Source organism: Stegodyphus dumicola, chromosome X2 (assembly GCF_044657685.1).
Source record: "Stegodyphus dumicola isolate Sdum_Otavi_A_Nest chromosome X2, ASM4465768v1".
NCBI classification, from domain to species: domain Eukaryota; kingdom Metazoa; phylum Arthropoda; class Arachnida; order Araneae; family Eresidae; genus Stegodyphus; species Stegodyphus dumicola.
The window spans coordinates 141802720-141816594 of NC_140781.1; the positions used below are offsets into that span (position 1 = coordinate 141802720).

The 13875-nt window shown below is 31.4% G+C and overlaps 1 protein-coding gene across 4 annotated transcripts in view; it reads left to right on the forward strand.

Annotated features, from left to right (window-relative positions):
• The window catches only part of LOC118189518 (uncharacterized), a 317844-nt gene that overhangs the window by 204203 nt on the left and 99766 nt on the right, over positions 1-13875 (forward strand). For all 4 annotated transcript variants that reach the window (XM_085809144.1, XM_035360141.2, XM_035360143.2 and 1 more), the window contains 2 exons: positions 5166-5759; positions 10333-10529. In XM_085809144.1, coding sequence (XP_085665270.1) covers positions 5166-5759; positions 10333-10529 — 791 coding nt within the window. The remainder of the gene's footprint in view (positions 1-5165; positions 5760-10332; positions 10530-13875) is intronic.

Below are 13875 nucleotides of genomic sequence, written 5' to 3' on the forward strand. Positions count from 1 at the left end.
CTGTGAATTATAATCTTATGAATTACTGTGGAATGATAAATAGCATCATAACACAAATGCAAAGGAAAAAAAATAAGAGCACTGCATATAATACAAAACTGCAGCATGAAACAACAAAAATGGTAATAATCTGTTACATGAAGAGTTCAGGAGAAAAAAAAAAAGGAAGAAGAAAAAGAAAGAAAGAAAAGAATAACTGAAAAAATCCAGTCTTTTGATTTTAAAGTGTGTGATCTTCCCTGATTTTCTTGTATAGCATGCAATCAATATTTTGGATGTCAATTTGTTAGTTATGACGAAAGTCAGTTACATAATATCTGATTTGAAAAATGCATGTATACGATGATTTGTACTTTATTTTTTACCGCGATATTTTCTATGATGCTGTTTTTAATCTGCAAAGTTTTTGAAGCACTTTGTTTTCTCCCATGATATTTTAAAACTGCGATGTTTTGTACTCCAACGTTTTCTCCTTGCATTGTTTTCTCTGCGACGTATTTGTCCACGATGTTTTTGGCTGTAACCGTGGAATGTGATCTCCCCTGACTTGTACACACATATCACAACTTCTTTTCATGCTGGCAATAATGTTGTTAACCATAGCTTGAGGAATTAAGCACCACTTCTCCAGCAATGCAATCATCAGGGCTCGCACCTCTCAGAGGAGGATGTTTCCATGCAACTGCTTTTCCAAGGTAATCCTGTAAGTTCTTTGTTAGGTTAGGGTCAGGAGATTTTGCTGGCCTAGGTATTCATTCAATGTCTTCACTTTCAAGAAATTTGTGAACGGTGTTTGCTCGATGTGTACAAGCATTACTGTCCATAAATAAAGAATCGAATCCATGTATGCCTTCCAAAAGTCTTATGTTAGGTTTTAAGACCTCATACTGGTATCTCTGGCAGGTCACAGATCTGTTGTTGAAAATGTGTAGGGGCCTACATCCTCCAACTGTTATTCCTCCCCATACAGTCATACTGCCATCATTGAAACGGTCGTGTTCTGTAATATCAAAGAAAGATTTTGCATTCGTGACTCCGTCCAAATGTAAACATGCTCTGAATCGGATGTTAAACTAAATCTTGAATCATCAGTAATGAGAACAGTGGATCATTGGTGTTCAGTCTAGTTTTGATGTTTTTTGCATCAATTAAGTTGATCCCTCATTTGTTGTGATAACAGTGAAACATATACTGTTAGCCTTTTTTTGGTATAACAGCCTTTTTCTTTCAGCCTTCTAAATATAGTGTGCCGTTATACAACAGTGGCAGCTGCAAGCTCTGAATTGAACTGCCAAGCAATGGTCTCCCTGTAATGAAAGGCAGTTATTGCCAGACATCAATCCTTAAAAGAAGCACCTGTTATTTGTTTATGACCTTGTCCTGTCCTCCTTACATCATTTCCATTTTGAAATTGTTTCCATGGTGTAGAGACTGTCTTGAAATATTAACACATCTTACTGCTTTCACAGCCTAAATTATTTCTCTTTCAGCCAATGATTCTCCACTTAACATATTCTTTGGAATGATACTTTAGAGCCATAACAAACCATTTTAAGTTCTTACTCACTTAAATTACATGCTATATTGCAGAATTTCACTGAGATATTCACTTTGCACGAAGTACAGTGGTTTGCTGTGCTCAAAGAATTCAGTATCGGATGACATAACACCTTGATTTGCATATCAGAAACCATTTGATTGGGTTATGCCAATTAGGCTTGTCTTTCACGCATTTCATGCAAAAATGGATTACATTGATTGGATTTGTGAAATATCATTATTATTGGATATGTAAGGTTAAATTTGGACATGACCATATATTTAAACAGCAAAAAAATAGTCATAGAAGGCACATTACACCTTTCTGCAAGAGTACAATGTTAGGAATAGTTCTGTGAAAAAATTCATTTACAGATTGTGCAAAAATTTGATTCCAGTTTTCATTTAATTATTTTACTGTAGCAAAGAAAAATAGTGAGGAAATTCTAATTTTTTTATTAGTTTGGTAGCTCTGCAGTTCCAAAATTGTGTTTCCTGGATCTCTTAAGAACTCTATATGAACTTTTCAGGGGCTCTGTGGCTGCTGTAGGGGGGGGGAATTGAAAGGAATAAAAGAGTAAGAGACAAAAAATAGAAATAAAATAAGAAAGCTAGAAAATTACACGTTGAACAGAAATCTACCAATTTTGCATTTCTATAGCAGTAATACATTTGTAATACTAATTTGAAAATTATTGATGGCAGTTTTTTTGCTTGTTGCGTTTTTGATAGCCTTTTGTGGAAGTAAATGTCTGAGTCATTTCTTCGAAATGTACATTTGAGAAATTTCACACTCTTTCTCCAACATTTGAAAATTCTTAGAGTCCACTTGATGTTTTTCTAAATAAATAGAGGCTAACTAGTTGATTTAGAGTCACTGCACATTGAATTTAATAGTGAAAACTCCATGATATTTTAGCCACAATATGTTTAACTTTGTGAGATTATTTATGAAATTAATAAACATTAGTTAATGAAGTATTATGTATTCTCATACATTTGAATCCTTAACTACTGCAATGCATTTTTAATAGAAAAAGTTACATTATTCAGTCAAGGAAAAGCTTTGTCATACTTGATAAACTGCATACAGGGGTAGCAACATTTTTGATGGAATTGCATGAACAGGTAGCAGCATTTTTGATAGATCATTACACTCTACTGGTAATGTAATGGTGAGGAAATTGGAATATTTGGTTGAAATGCTTAACAAGCAGAGCAAAATGAATCTCCTTGCAACAAAAAAAAAAAAGGCATGATTTATGTTAATGTTAAGATGTCATCTTTTAACAAGAAACTTACATAAACGTGTGCAGGAAAACGAAAGATACCAGTAGCCTTCCTCTTAAAAAAAAAAAAAAAAAAAAAAAAAACAAACAAACAACTTCCTCAATGCAAAGTAAATAAATACAGAGAAACGCTTAGGCAAAGCTTTTGAAGATTTGTTACAAATAATTTTCAAAGACAACAAAAGAAAGTGCTTGATGACTTTAAATGAAAACTGAATGTGTTTGGCATGAACAAAAATTTGCCCTGCTTAAAATCAGAGGAATATGAGGTCTTCAATAGATTTGACATTTCTTATTGACTAAAGGTTCATGTTTGCCAAAATTTTGTCTGACCTAATCAGAATGCCCATGAATTTTATCATGGCAAGGAGTGCAAGATTGCATCTGGCCTTGGTATGAGCTTTGAACAACATTATAGGTGAAGTGTGACTGCCCCAGTTCTGCCCCAATTTTGAAAGAGCACCCGGGGTCCCAAGAGGACATATGGCTTACGATATAGTTTGATTGTCCGTATGTTGACCAGACACTATATGTTTACAAACACGCATGCTTTCTCCAGGATTCGAACCTAGGCCTATTGGTATGGCAGTCAGGATCACTAACCACTATCCTGCCTGAATATATCAGATATCTTTTTCATTCTTATGTGGTATTTTGTGTTATGTACTAAAGCTGTTCTTGCTCTATAGTGTGTTCTATTTGCACTATACATCGCAAAATTTAATTCAAATTTCTTCTATGATAAATAATAAAAATCAGTCAGGATCACTGACCACTATCCTGCCTGAATATATCAGATATCTTTCTCATGCTTATGTGGTATTTTGTGCTATGTACTAAAAGCTGTTCTTGCTCTATAGTGTGTTCTATTTGCACTATGCATCGCAGAATTTTATTGAAATTTCTTCTATAATGAGTAATTAAAAAATTTGCATAACAAGTCATGAAATGGGAGAAATTTAGCATATTCTTTTTATTGTTGCTCACATCAATAACATAAAATCTGTTATGCAAATGGTTTAGTTTATTTAGCTTTGAATGAAATTTTTTGTATGGAATGTTTGAAATTGCTTAGATAGCTCTTTACAGTTTCTGTACTTTCACGTTCCTCTTTCTACTCCCATGACATTGTACACCATTAACCCCTTTCTCTTGAAGTACAAGTGCCTGTGAGTGTACTTGAAGTGTGTTTCTCAGGCACACCAACAATATACTGCACTGAAGATATGCGATTGCAATTTACAGCTAAATTTTAGTTGCATGGGATTTAATGCTTCATTGATCCTAATATTTAGTCGTTTGTACACTAAACATAAAAAATGCTGTATGCCATGGCAAAAATGTGATGGAAGAAGCATTGTTTCAAGATAGCAGTAATGGTGAATTTAGTGTGGATGAATATGAAAGTGATTCTGATGATAGCGACATTATTCTACTAGTAAAGAAAAGAGAAAGTATTGCATTATAGTGATTCTACTTAAAGTGATGCTAATTGCTTTAAGAGGTATCATACACTTGAAAATTACAAATAATTTAAAATTAAAGTGTTTATTTAGAAAATGTTCACATTATGATAATAACAAAATAACATTAAAAATATCTTGCCTTTCAAATTTCATATGCAAATTTTGCCTTCAAAGAAATCACATAGCCAGATATGGCCAAAACAAGTCAGAGCTGCTGAAAGCTTTAGGCAAGAAAAAGTCTGAGTGCTAAGGGTTAACTTCTAAGACAGATAATTCTAAAGGGTCTCTGCCATAGAAATTGTTCCTAAAATTTTGCAGCCACTTACTTAGGTATTTTCTCATGCATTATCTGTTCAAACTGTTAATATATTATTATTCCTATTATTTGTTTTTTATCTTAGAAAATGTATAAAATTCTGTTTTATTAAAAGCAATGAGAAAAACAAATGAAAATTTGTACATAATTTTTTTATATTTACTTGATCTTAATTGAATCAGAACTTAATGTTTTCAGAAGGATTGTTAATCGTATTTTGATACAAACCATGAGTTATGTTACTTTTATTATTAATGTTTTTATGTCTTATATGCTTTTTAGTTTGATAGATATAATTAATGCATAATTATTTTCTCTCATACATTTTGTGTAAAATAATGCTTATTTTATACTCTTATTTCTCAGGGAAAATACTTAACTCTGTTTGAATAAATGCAATAAGCAAAACAAATGACATTTGTATATAATTTTTAGTATTTACTTGATCATACCCTAATCTGAACAGGAAATTAATGTTTTCAGTAGGTCTGTTAAATATATTTTGATATGAACTATGGATTCTGTGAGTTTTATTATTAATTATCTGTTATGTAGGCAGAGCCAATAATCCTGGGATTTGATGGAAAACCAGTTGAGTTTGAAGTAAATGGAAAACGGCATAGTATGAAGTTTGGTACTCCAGCTAGAGAAATATACATTAATGATTATCCTTATGAAGCAAAATTTGGCGGTCCACCGTTTGAAGCTAGGCTGGATGATGGCCAGATTTATAACATTCGTCTCAGCGGCCCACCACCTCAGGTTGTTGTTGGTGATAAACCAGAGTATGAATTATTTGCAAAAACTCAAGGTGGAAACAACCCTTTGCATAAGAAATCTGAATTTTCGGATTCTAAAATGGAAACCAAATATCAGTTTTCAGAATCTTCAACTGGTTCAGTACTTCAAGATGTTGATATGCGTATTAAGCCAGAAAATATGAAAATGTTACAGGACAATATACCTAGTGATAATGATATGAAGGATGTTGATTGGAGGAAAATTCCCCCTTTAAATGAAGCAGCTAATACAATGAGTCAGCCAAAAATATGGAGTGATCATGCCAGTGGTAATTATGAAAACTGGAATGAAGATAAAACAGATTTATCTGATGTTAAGAGAAACTTAAACAAGAGAGAAATTGGACAGGTATTTAATGTTATAACTATTTTATCATTTTACTGTATGCAAAATATAATTTTCAAATGTTATGTAATTATTTCTTTTACATAGAATCTCTATTTTAAGGAAATGTCATTAAGGATGGAAAAGTTATAATCAGTTTCTTTATTTTTGAAATTTTTGAAATTTGTAAACAAAATAAAGTTAGGATTTAGTTTGATATTACTGAATTTGACATTAAAACTATGCACTTCAAAGTACATCAGATTTTAAAATACATATGTTAGGAAATTATTAAATATGCAAAATGTTCTTTCTTAAAAAGAAAAGTTAAATTTAAATATGCATAGAATTTATTTGCATTTTTTTACTGACTCTGAAAGCCACTTTTTTCATTTTTATTAAAATTATTAAATATTTCATAGCTGGAGCAGCCTGGTTTTATTCCAAATGTCATTTATATTTTAAAAAAGTGTGCAATATTGATGCAAATCAGCTACAGAAAAATTTTCCTGTAAGGTATGCTGCTGCACTTTGGCAATAAATATTTATGTAGTTAATGTACTAATTTCAGTATTTGTCCTTACTTTTCTGCACTTCTCTTAAAAATATTAATTTTTTTCATGTTTTTAGTTTTCACTTTTATTTTCTTCTGTATATACTGCTAAGCAGCTTACAAAAATATTAATTACATAAATACTTATTCATTGCAGTCACATTAATTAAAGTTTAATGCATGGATCATAAAGTTTTCTTCATATTTGGAGACCCCCCACAGATTGCGTTTTCTGTTATTTGCAACAGTGAAAATTACTGTGCTGAAAACATGCAAATCAGAGATATGAGTGAAATTATCCTATGCAAAAACATCATTCTCACATGCTGATGCTTGTGAGAGTAAAGTAATTTTTGCTGTTTGACTGGTGTGCGCTTAAAAAAAAAAATCAATGTTTTAAAATGTTTTTAACTGATGTTAGAAATTTTAAATACATATCTCGCTTCAAGTATTTTTTAAAAATGGCAAACCTTTCAATGTTATGAATGCATTTCATGTATTCATAACATTGAAAAAGTAATTTTTAAAAAAAAAAATCAATGTTTTAAAATGTTTTTAACTGATGTTAGAAATTTTAAATACATATCTCGCTTCAAGTATTTTTTAAAAATGGCAAACCTTTCAATGTTATGAATGCATTTCATGACATTAGTTAGCAAATCATGATATTACGGAAATGTGTATTGCATGATACAAGAATGTGTTGTGTCACCCAAAAATATTAAGTACAAAAATGTTTTAAAAAGGAAATGTAGTAGATGCTGCTTAATATTATTTTAATTAATGTTGTTATTAGGGTATTGTTATCAAATTTCTGAAGTTCCACCCATCTGTATACGAAAACATAGAAAGTTCGTCGCTTCTTGTGACCACAAATTTGGTTAACATATAAAAGGCAGGAGTCGTAGTACTACGATTCATCTCGACTCTAGCTTAAAGGCAGGAGTCGTAGTACTACGATTTATCTCGACTGTAGCTGAAAGGCGGGAGACATAGTACTACGAGTTATCTCGACTGCAGCTTTCGCATTTATCTTGCATGTATTGCGCAATGTGGTTTGCAACCACATTGTGCAATGCATGCGCCACTTTACATTTGTATTTAGTATGTTTTGTGGTTGGAAGCTGTTCGGTTGTTCAAATTCTACTTACATTAAATTTTGAAATACTTCAATATGGTTTCACGTGAAAATAAAGATATGTTTGCAGATGATTTGATGAACATTGAAGAGCCACAATCTGGTACATCGAACTCGGCACCACAGACTCCATGATATAAAATTGATCCGCCTGGATGTCTTTCTCTAGACATCAAAAAGCACAAATTTCATGCTGCTCTGCGGCGGGGTAGGAGGGAACGTTGTGGCGTGCAATGAACTGGAAGTAGATCCGTCAGCACTTTCCTTATCTTCAGGGCAGATGTTTTTATTTTTTATTTGGCTTATAATTTCTTACTAAATGTAGTATTTCATCTCGATGTACTCCGTCTTTGATATGATTTAAATCAAATTGCTCGTCATTATAAATATCACGAATACACGTCAAATAGTTTTCTGGTTGCAATTTTCTAATTTTTGTTGGCAGTGGCAATAAAGGCAAAGCATATTTTGCTAGGCAAAAAGCTATATGCCCAACGAAACTGCATAGTTTGTGCAGCTTATTAAAAAAGAAAGTTGACTTGCTTCAAATGTGAGTTTTACAATGTGCCTCTTCACCGTGGCAAGTGTTATCAACATTATCACACTCATAAAATATACTAGATTATTCTCATAAATATGTACATACTTTAAAACATTTTTTGTAATTAGTGTTTAGTTCTTTTTTAATATTTCTTGTAGTTTTAAGAGTTTAAATTAACTTTTTAAGTCTAAATTTTTTATGATTACACAAAATATTGCCCGCTCTAGGACAAAAAATGAGGCGAAGTAGTTGCCGCATTACCTAGCATACATTCGTCAAGATCCCCCGCCTTTAATGTGTTAATATGATCATTAATATGATCAACATAGTCATCACTTCTTGTGATCAGAAATTTGGGTAATACATAATTTTTTATAACAAATCGCCAAATAAAGTAATAATGGATAATACAAACTGCCAAATGTTAGAGAAATGTTGTCAAGTAAGGGATTTAGTCACCAAACAGTTTGGCTTTTATTTCTGTCAACTGTACAAAATTAAGCAAAAAAGCAACCTTTGTTTGATATAGATTTTGAATACCTTTATTTATTTTGAAGGAGATCAGATGCAGGTCCCTCTTCTTCAAGAGCAAAATAATTTCCCTAACATCTACACCAGACTAAGGTTTGCTTTATTTTAAATTTTACATTCTTATTTACTCTTTCATTGAAGAATTCTGTCCAAATATTAAGATTAGGAGTTATAGACAGCATTGGTCAAATACCATATTTGACGGCATATAAGATGCACTGGCATATAAGGCGCACCCTTATTTAGAAGGCCACACACATGTAGATGTAGAAAAAGTTATGTGTGTCTAGACCTTTATCTGGGCTAAAAATAGCATTCAGTATTGAAAGTTAACCTGTGTCCTTCATGTATAAGTTGCAGGCAACTTTTTTTGAAACCAAATTTAGGAAAAAAAGTGCGTCTTATATGCCGTCAAATACGGTAATTTCCAAAAACATTATAAACATTTTATAATGAACTTTCACATTAAATATATTATGAATAGTTCATAAAGAAACATTTGCATTTTTCTAAGTAAAATGTTGAGGAAGTACCTGTTTATATATTTTTAGTTATATTTATATTAAATTAGTTCAATTTAATTAAAATATATTGAAATTTTTTTTAATCATTTATGTTCAGTTAATGTTATCAAAATAGTTGTGGACAAACATGAATGACATTAAATGGTGCCTACTGTATATTAAATCTCCAAGTAGACATAATGAATTTAATTGGAAATTTTAGTGTCACTGCTTAACTGAACAGAATTTTCTGGTAGAGGAGAAAAAATCCTGAAAAATTAATTTCAGGAAAATCTGAGCAGTTTTTAACTGTAGAAAGAGGGAATAACAACAAAGTTTATATTATAGCAGAATGTCTCTTTTGATGCAGAGATGAAAATTTTTTTGGTGGCTTCCAAGTCCTCTCGTAATGGCAACCATTTCAAAGAATTGAGTTCCTAAAAAAGCAGAGATCCTGAAAACAAATTTTAAGAGCTTAAGATTTAAAAGGAACCATTCTTTTTTAGCAGGGTTACAAGGCCAAAGGTGGAGGGAGGGAAAACAAAAATTATGGTAACTAGTACTGCTGCAATCAAATTCATTGCATATGATTAGAACATCTTATAAAACAAGGGGATTATCATTTTAAAATATAACCTGAATAGTTGGATTCACTACTGACAAAATCTTAGTTAAATCATCTTTATGACTATCAAAAAGTGTAAATATGTTATATATGTTGTAAATCCAGAGCTCAAACGATAGTTAAAATAATTTGGCCTTAGAATAGCATATATGTAAGTTAACATGTTGGTCTGAACTTACCCATAACTAGTCTTTGAATTTGTGAAAAGTAATTATTTCGGAAAACAAAATGTGCCTGGCTGAACCCAACTGTAATGAGTGAAAAATTAATTCTTCAATTTCAGTGTTTGTGAAACGGACTTCTCAAAGTCTTGTTCAAGATGTTTTAATGATCCTTTATCTGGAATGTTAGTAAACAGTGATATAATGTTAATAGAAAATTATAATTGACCACTAAAAAGAATCCACAAGTTTTCGATGACTTTAAAATATTGCCAGTGTAATTATTGTTATAATACAGTGGGGAAAATCTAGAAATCAAATATTTTGCTAAAACGTATTATAGGAACTGAGGAACATTGTAAATGAATGATATAAGTTATAATGGGAATATGGTAGATTTTTCACAGTGGCATATTGCACTTTCATTTTGATGTAATGTTCAGTCATCGTTTTAAAACAATTGAAGTTGATAAAAAAGACTGCAATATTGAGGAAATGTAAATGTTTTATGTGTGAAATAATAACATGAAGACTTATTTTTTCAGGTTTCAGTTGACCACCTAGATAGACAGCAAATGGAATTTGATGATGTGTCTTCAGTTCATGGATGGAAAGAGCCTCCTTCTTACTCTGATGTAAAATTAAGTGAAAATCTACACAATACAAAACCTCATCATAAGTGGGAAAACAACCAGCCCTATGAGCAATCAGATAAAGTAAACTGGGCACACAAGGATTATAGGTATATGTATTGGACCCTTCCTTCTATTTTGTATAGTAGAGTGTTCTAAGAAAATAAATATCATACACCACCTACTGAATTATATTTTCCATATAGTATTTTGTGGGAGAATACTTACTTTGTTAAAAACTGAAGTATTAGATTTAGAATCTACAATAATTTTTACATGTAACTTTCTTCAAAACCTTTTTTAGAATTCTTAGATTTAAGAAAAAGTATGCTGTAGGTAAGCCATACTTTTATATGAAATTTGAATCTCAATTTACATCTAATTATTCTGTAGCAATCATCTGAAATTTATGAATGAATTATTTCATGAATGTTCTGTTTAATTGTACAGTCAAAAGTCTTTAATCCAGACGTCCATAATCCGGAATGATCTATAATCCAAACCTCAAAGCTACAAACTTTCTGCACATGCGTAAACACATTATGCATTTACGCATGCTCATAATACCTTTACGCATGCGCGTTTAATGTATAACAGACGGTATAAGCCAAGCTAAAATTATCTAATTATCTATTTCAGTTAATGTTGCAGATTGCGTTGTTCCTTAATCTTCTAATTGGATCCGGCTTATTATTTTTTGCAGACTGTTAGAGCAATTTTATAAAAGTAAGCTTGAACTTTCGATTATTTCAAAAAGATTTTCCGATTCTGGAGCTGCCAAAAGATCTACAAAGCAAAAGCATGTTTCGATGTCCATCAAACAAAAAGTGGAATTGCTGCAAAAAAGAGATAAAGGCATATCCTTTGTTTCTCTAAGGCTGCTATCACACGTCGGTTTGTTTTGGAAGAACAACTGTTTGGAACAATTTTTCTGCTTTGTCACAACAGCCAATCAAAATAGATAGCTTTGGGGTTAACGTAAGGGAAAGTGGTTCCCCACTACAAACAAGCTGATAGCTGATTGGTTGAAAAAGAACAACCTGCAATTTTTTTGGAAAGGAAGGAAAAAATCACACGTCTTTCTTTCAATAGTAAAGCAGGCAGAAAAATTGTCCAAAACAGTTGTTTGCGTGAAACAAATGGCGTGTGATATGGGCCTAACCATTCCGAAATCTGTTTATCAATTTAACGCTGCTCTGCGGGGGGGGGGGGATGTTGCACCGTGCAATTAACTAAAAGTTGATCTGTCAGCACTATCCTTATCTTCAGGGCAGATGTTTTTATTTGGCTTATAATTTTTTACTAAATGTAGTATTTCATCTCGATGTACTCTGTCTTCGAAATGATTAATCAAATTCCTCCTAATGATAAATATCACGAATACACATCAAATAGTTTTCTGGTTGCAATTTTCTAATTTTGACTATGCGTAATGTATGCTTTATGCATGCGCGCATTGAAAGAAATGTTTAATAAAGTAAACAAATAAATATTAAGCTTTTTTTTGGTAAATTTTGATACCCTTTAGATCATAATTGCTCTTTATTTCATAAATTATGGTTTCATATTTTTAATTTTATAATTTCTGCATGCCATCTTACCAGATTTAAACTGATGATCTATAATCCGGAAAAACTGATAATCCGGAATCGCCGAAGTCCCGACGAATCCGGATTTTTGACTGCATATGTCTTTGTTATTTTGAAGTTAGTAGAATACAGTGCAGATTAGAAAAGCCTTTAGTGTAAAAGTCATAATTAACATTTATATATGAAAAATATATAAATATGGTTTTAGTTGTGTTCAGTTATATTCATGAAAAAAGCAAAATGCAAACATATTATACCTTTTTCTAAAGTTTTCAGAGCATTGCATTTATTTCTGCTACTGAATTTTGACTGTCTTTCCGCTTGCATTTGTTATTTTTATTTATTCCCGCTTGCATCCATTTTCATCAAAGTTTTTTGTTCAGTATTTTTCTTGTTTTTTTTTTTTTTCCCCTGGAGGAACTTTTTTTTTTTGTTTAATTTTTGATAATCGTTAGCAAACAATAATAATAAAAAACATGACTTTTTTATAATTGTTACTTGTTTTTAATAATGATTTTACTCATTTTACTAGTTTTTAATAATGAATATATTTAATATTTAATTTTTAATTAATTGTTAGAAAATATTACCATAGAACTTTTATAATCAACATAGTTTAAGTGATAAATGAAGCAGTATTAAATATTAATGTAGTCTGGTTGGAATTAAAATTTTATTTAAATTGGAGAGTACTTAAGCAAATCTTCAGCCTAAATGCAATAATAATCAATCAAACATTCCATATTAGATTTTTCTATAATTTTAATAACTTGTTTAATCACTTACCTACATGTACAATATGTATTTTTTTATATTGCAATGCATATTATTATGTATATATTGAAATTTTAATGCACAGGGTTCGTAGCGGTCCTTACAAGTGCTTATAAGTCCTTATATTGGAAAATAAAATATAAAGGCCCTTATAGGTGCTTACTTTTTCTTTAAAGCCCTTATTTTTTTGTTTTTAGTGCTTATTTTTTGCTTTTAGTGCTTTTTTTTCTAATCCTTTGTTTTTAATGAACGCGCATTTTTTCCCCGTACCAAAGCCGAAACTAAATAAACAACTTTTCTTCCTTATATGCAACATCAGATGGTGAATCATATTCCTGGAAATAGCTTTTTCCCCTTTCTCTGCATTAACGTAACCCATGGTGCGCGCGAGTGTACAGACAGGTGCACGTCGTTCTATTGGCCAAAGAATTGCGAAAATGTAGAAAATTCCGGTACATTCGGTATTCTTTTCCTCCCACCCAAATACTACACACGTTTGAATTTCTATCAAGATTTTAATAAATTTGCATTCTCGTTCCGCGTGGTCAGTTCATATTCGTGTTTATTATGATCGTTATGCTTATATTATGAGCATATGTATGATTATTTATAATAATATAATTGCAGTAACTGCTGAAGTATAGATAAACCTCCAAAAATGGGTGTGTTTTTACACAGATTAGCTTTCTAAGGAATAATATTCGGAATGGCTTAAATAAAAGGAAAGTAATCGAATAGTCAAAATCATTTCATTTTCTTTGCCAATATATTATACAGTGCAGAGTTTGGGAGTTTCTCCGCAAAATCTCTAATATTGAAGCAGCGGACTTTTTTTTTTTGTCACTGGCCAATCTGGATTGAATAGGACTAAAAGTTTTTGTGGTCTATCCAACCCAAGTGAAGATTGATTCTATTCCGGAAATTTAATACAGTCTGTTGAAAATAAAAATCAGAAACACCCCGGATTAGTAAGTCTCTTTCTTTTCCTTTATTTAGTTCTTTCTCCGAATACTGGCAGGTGTTGATTCCGATTGCGTAATATCACATATGGAAGAATCATGCCGCACGTATTGCGCAATAACGTTTGCGGTAT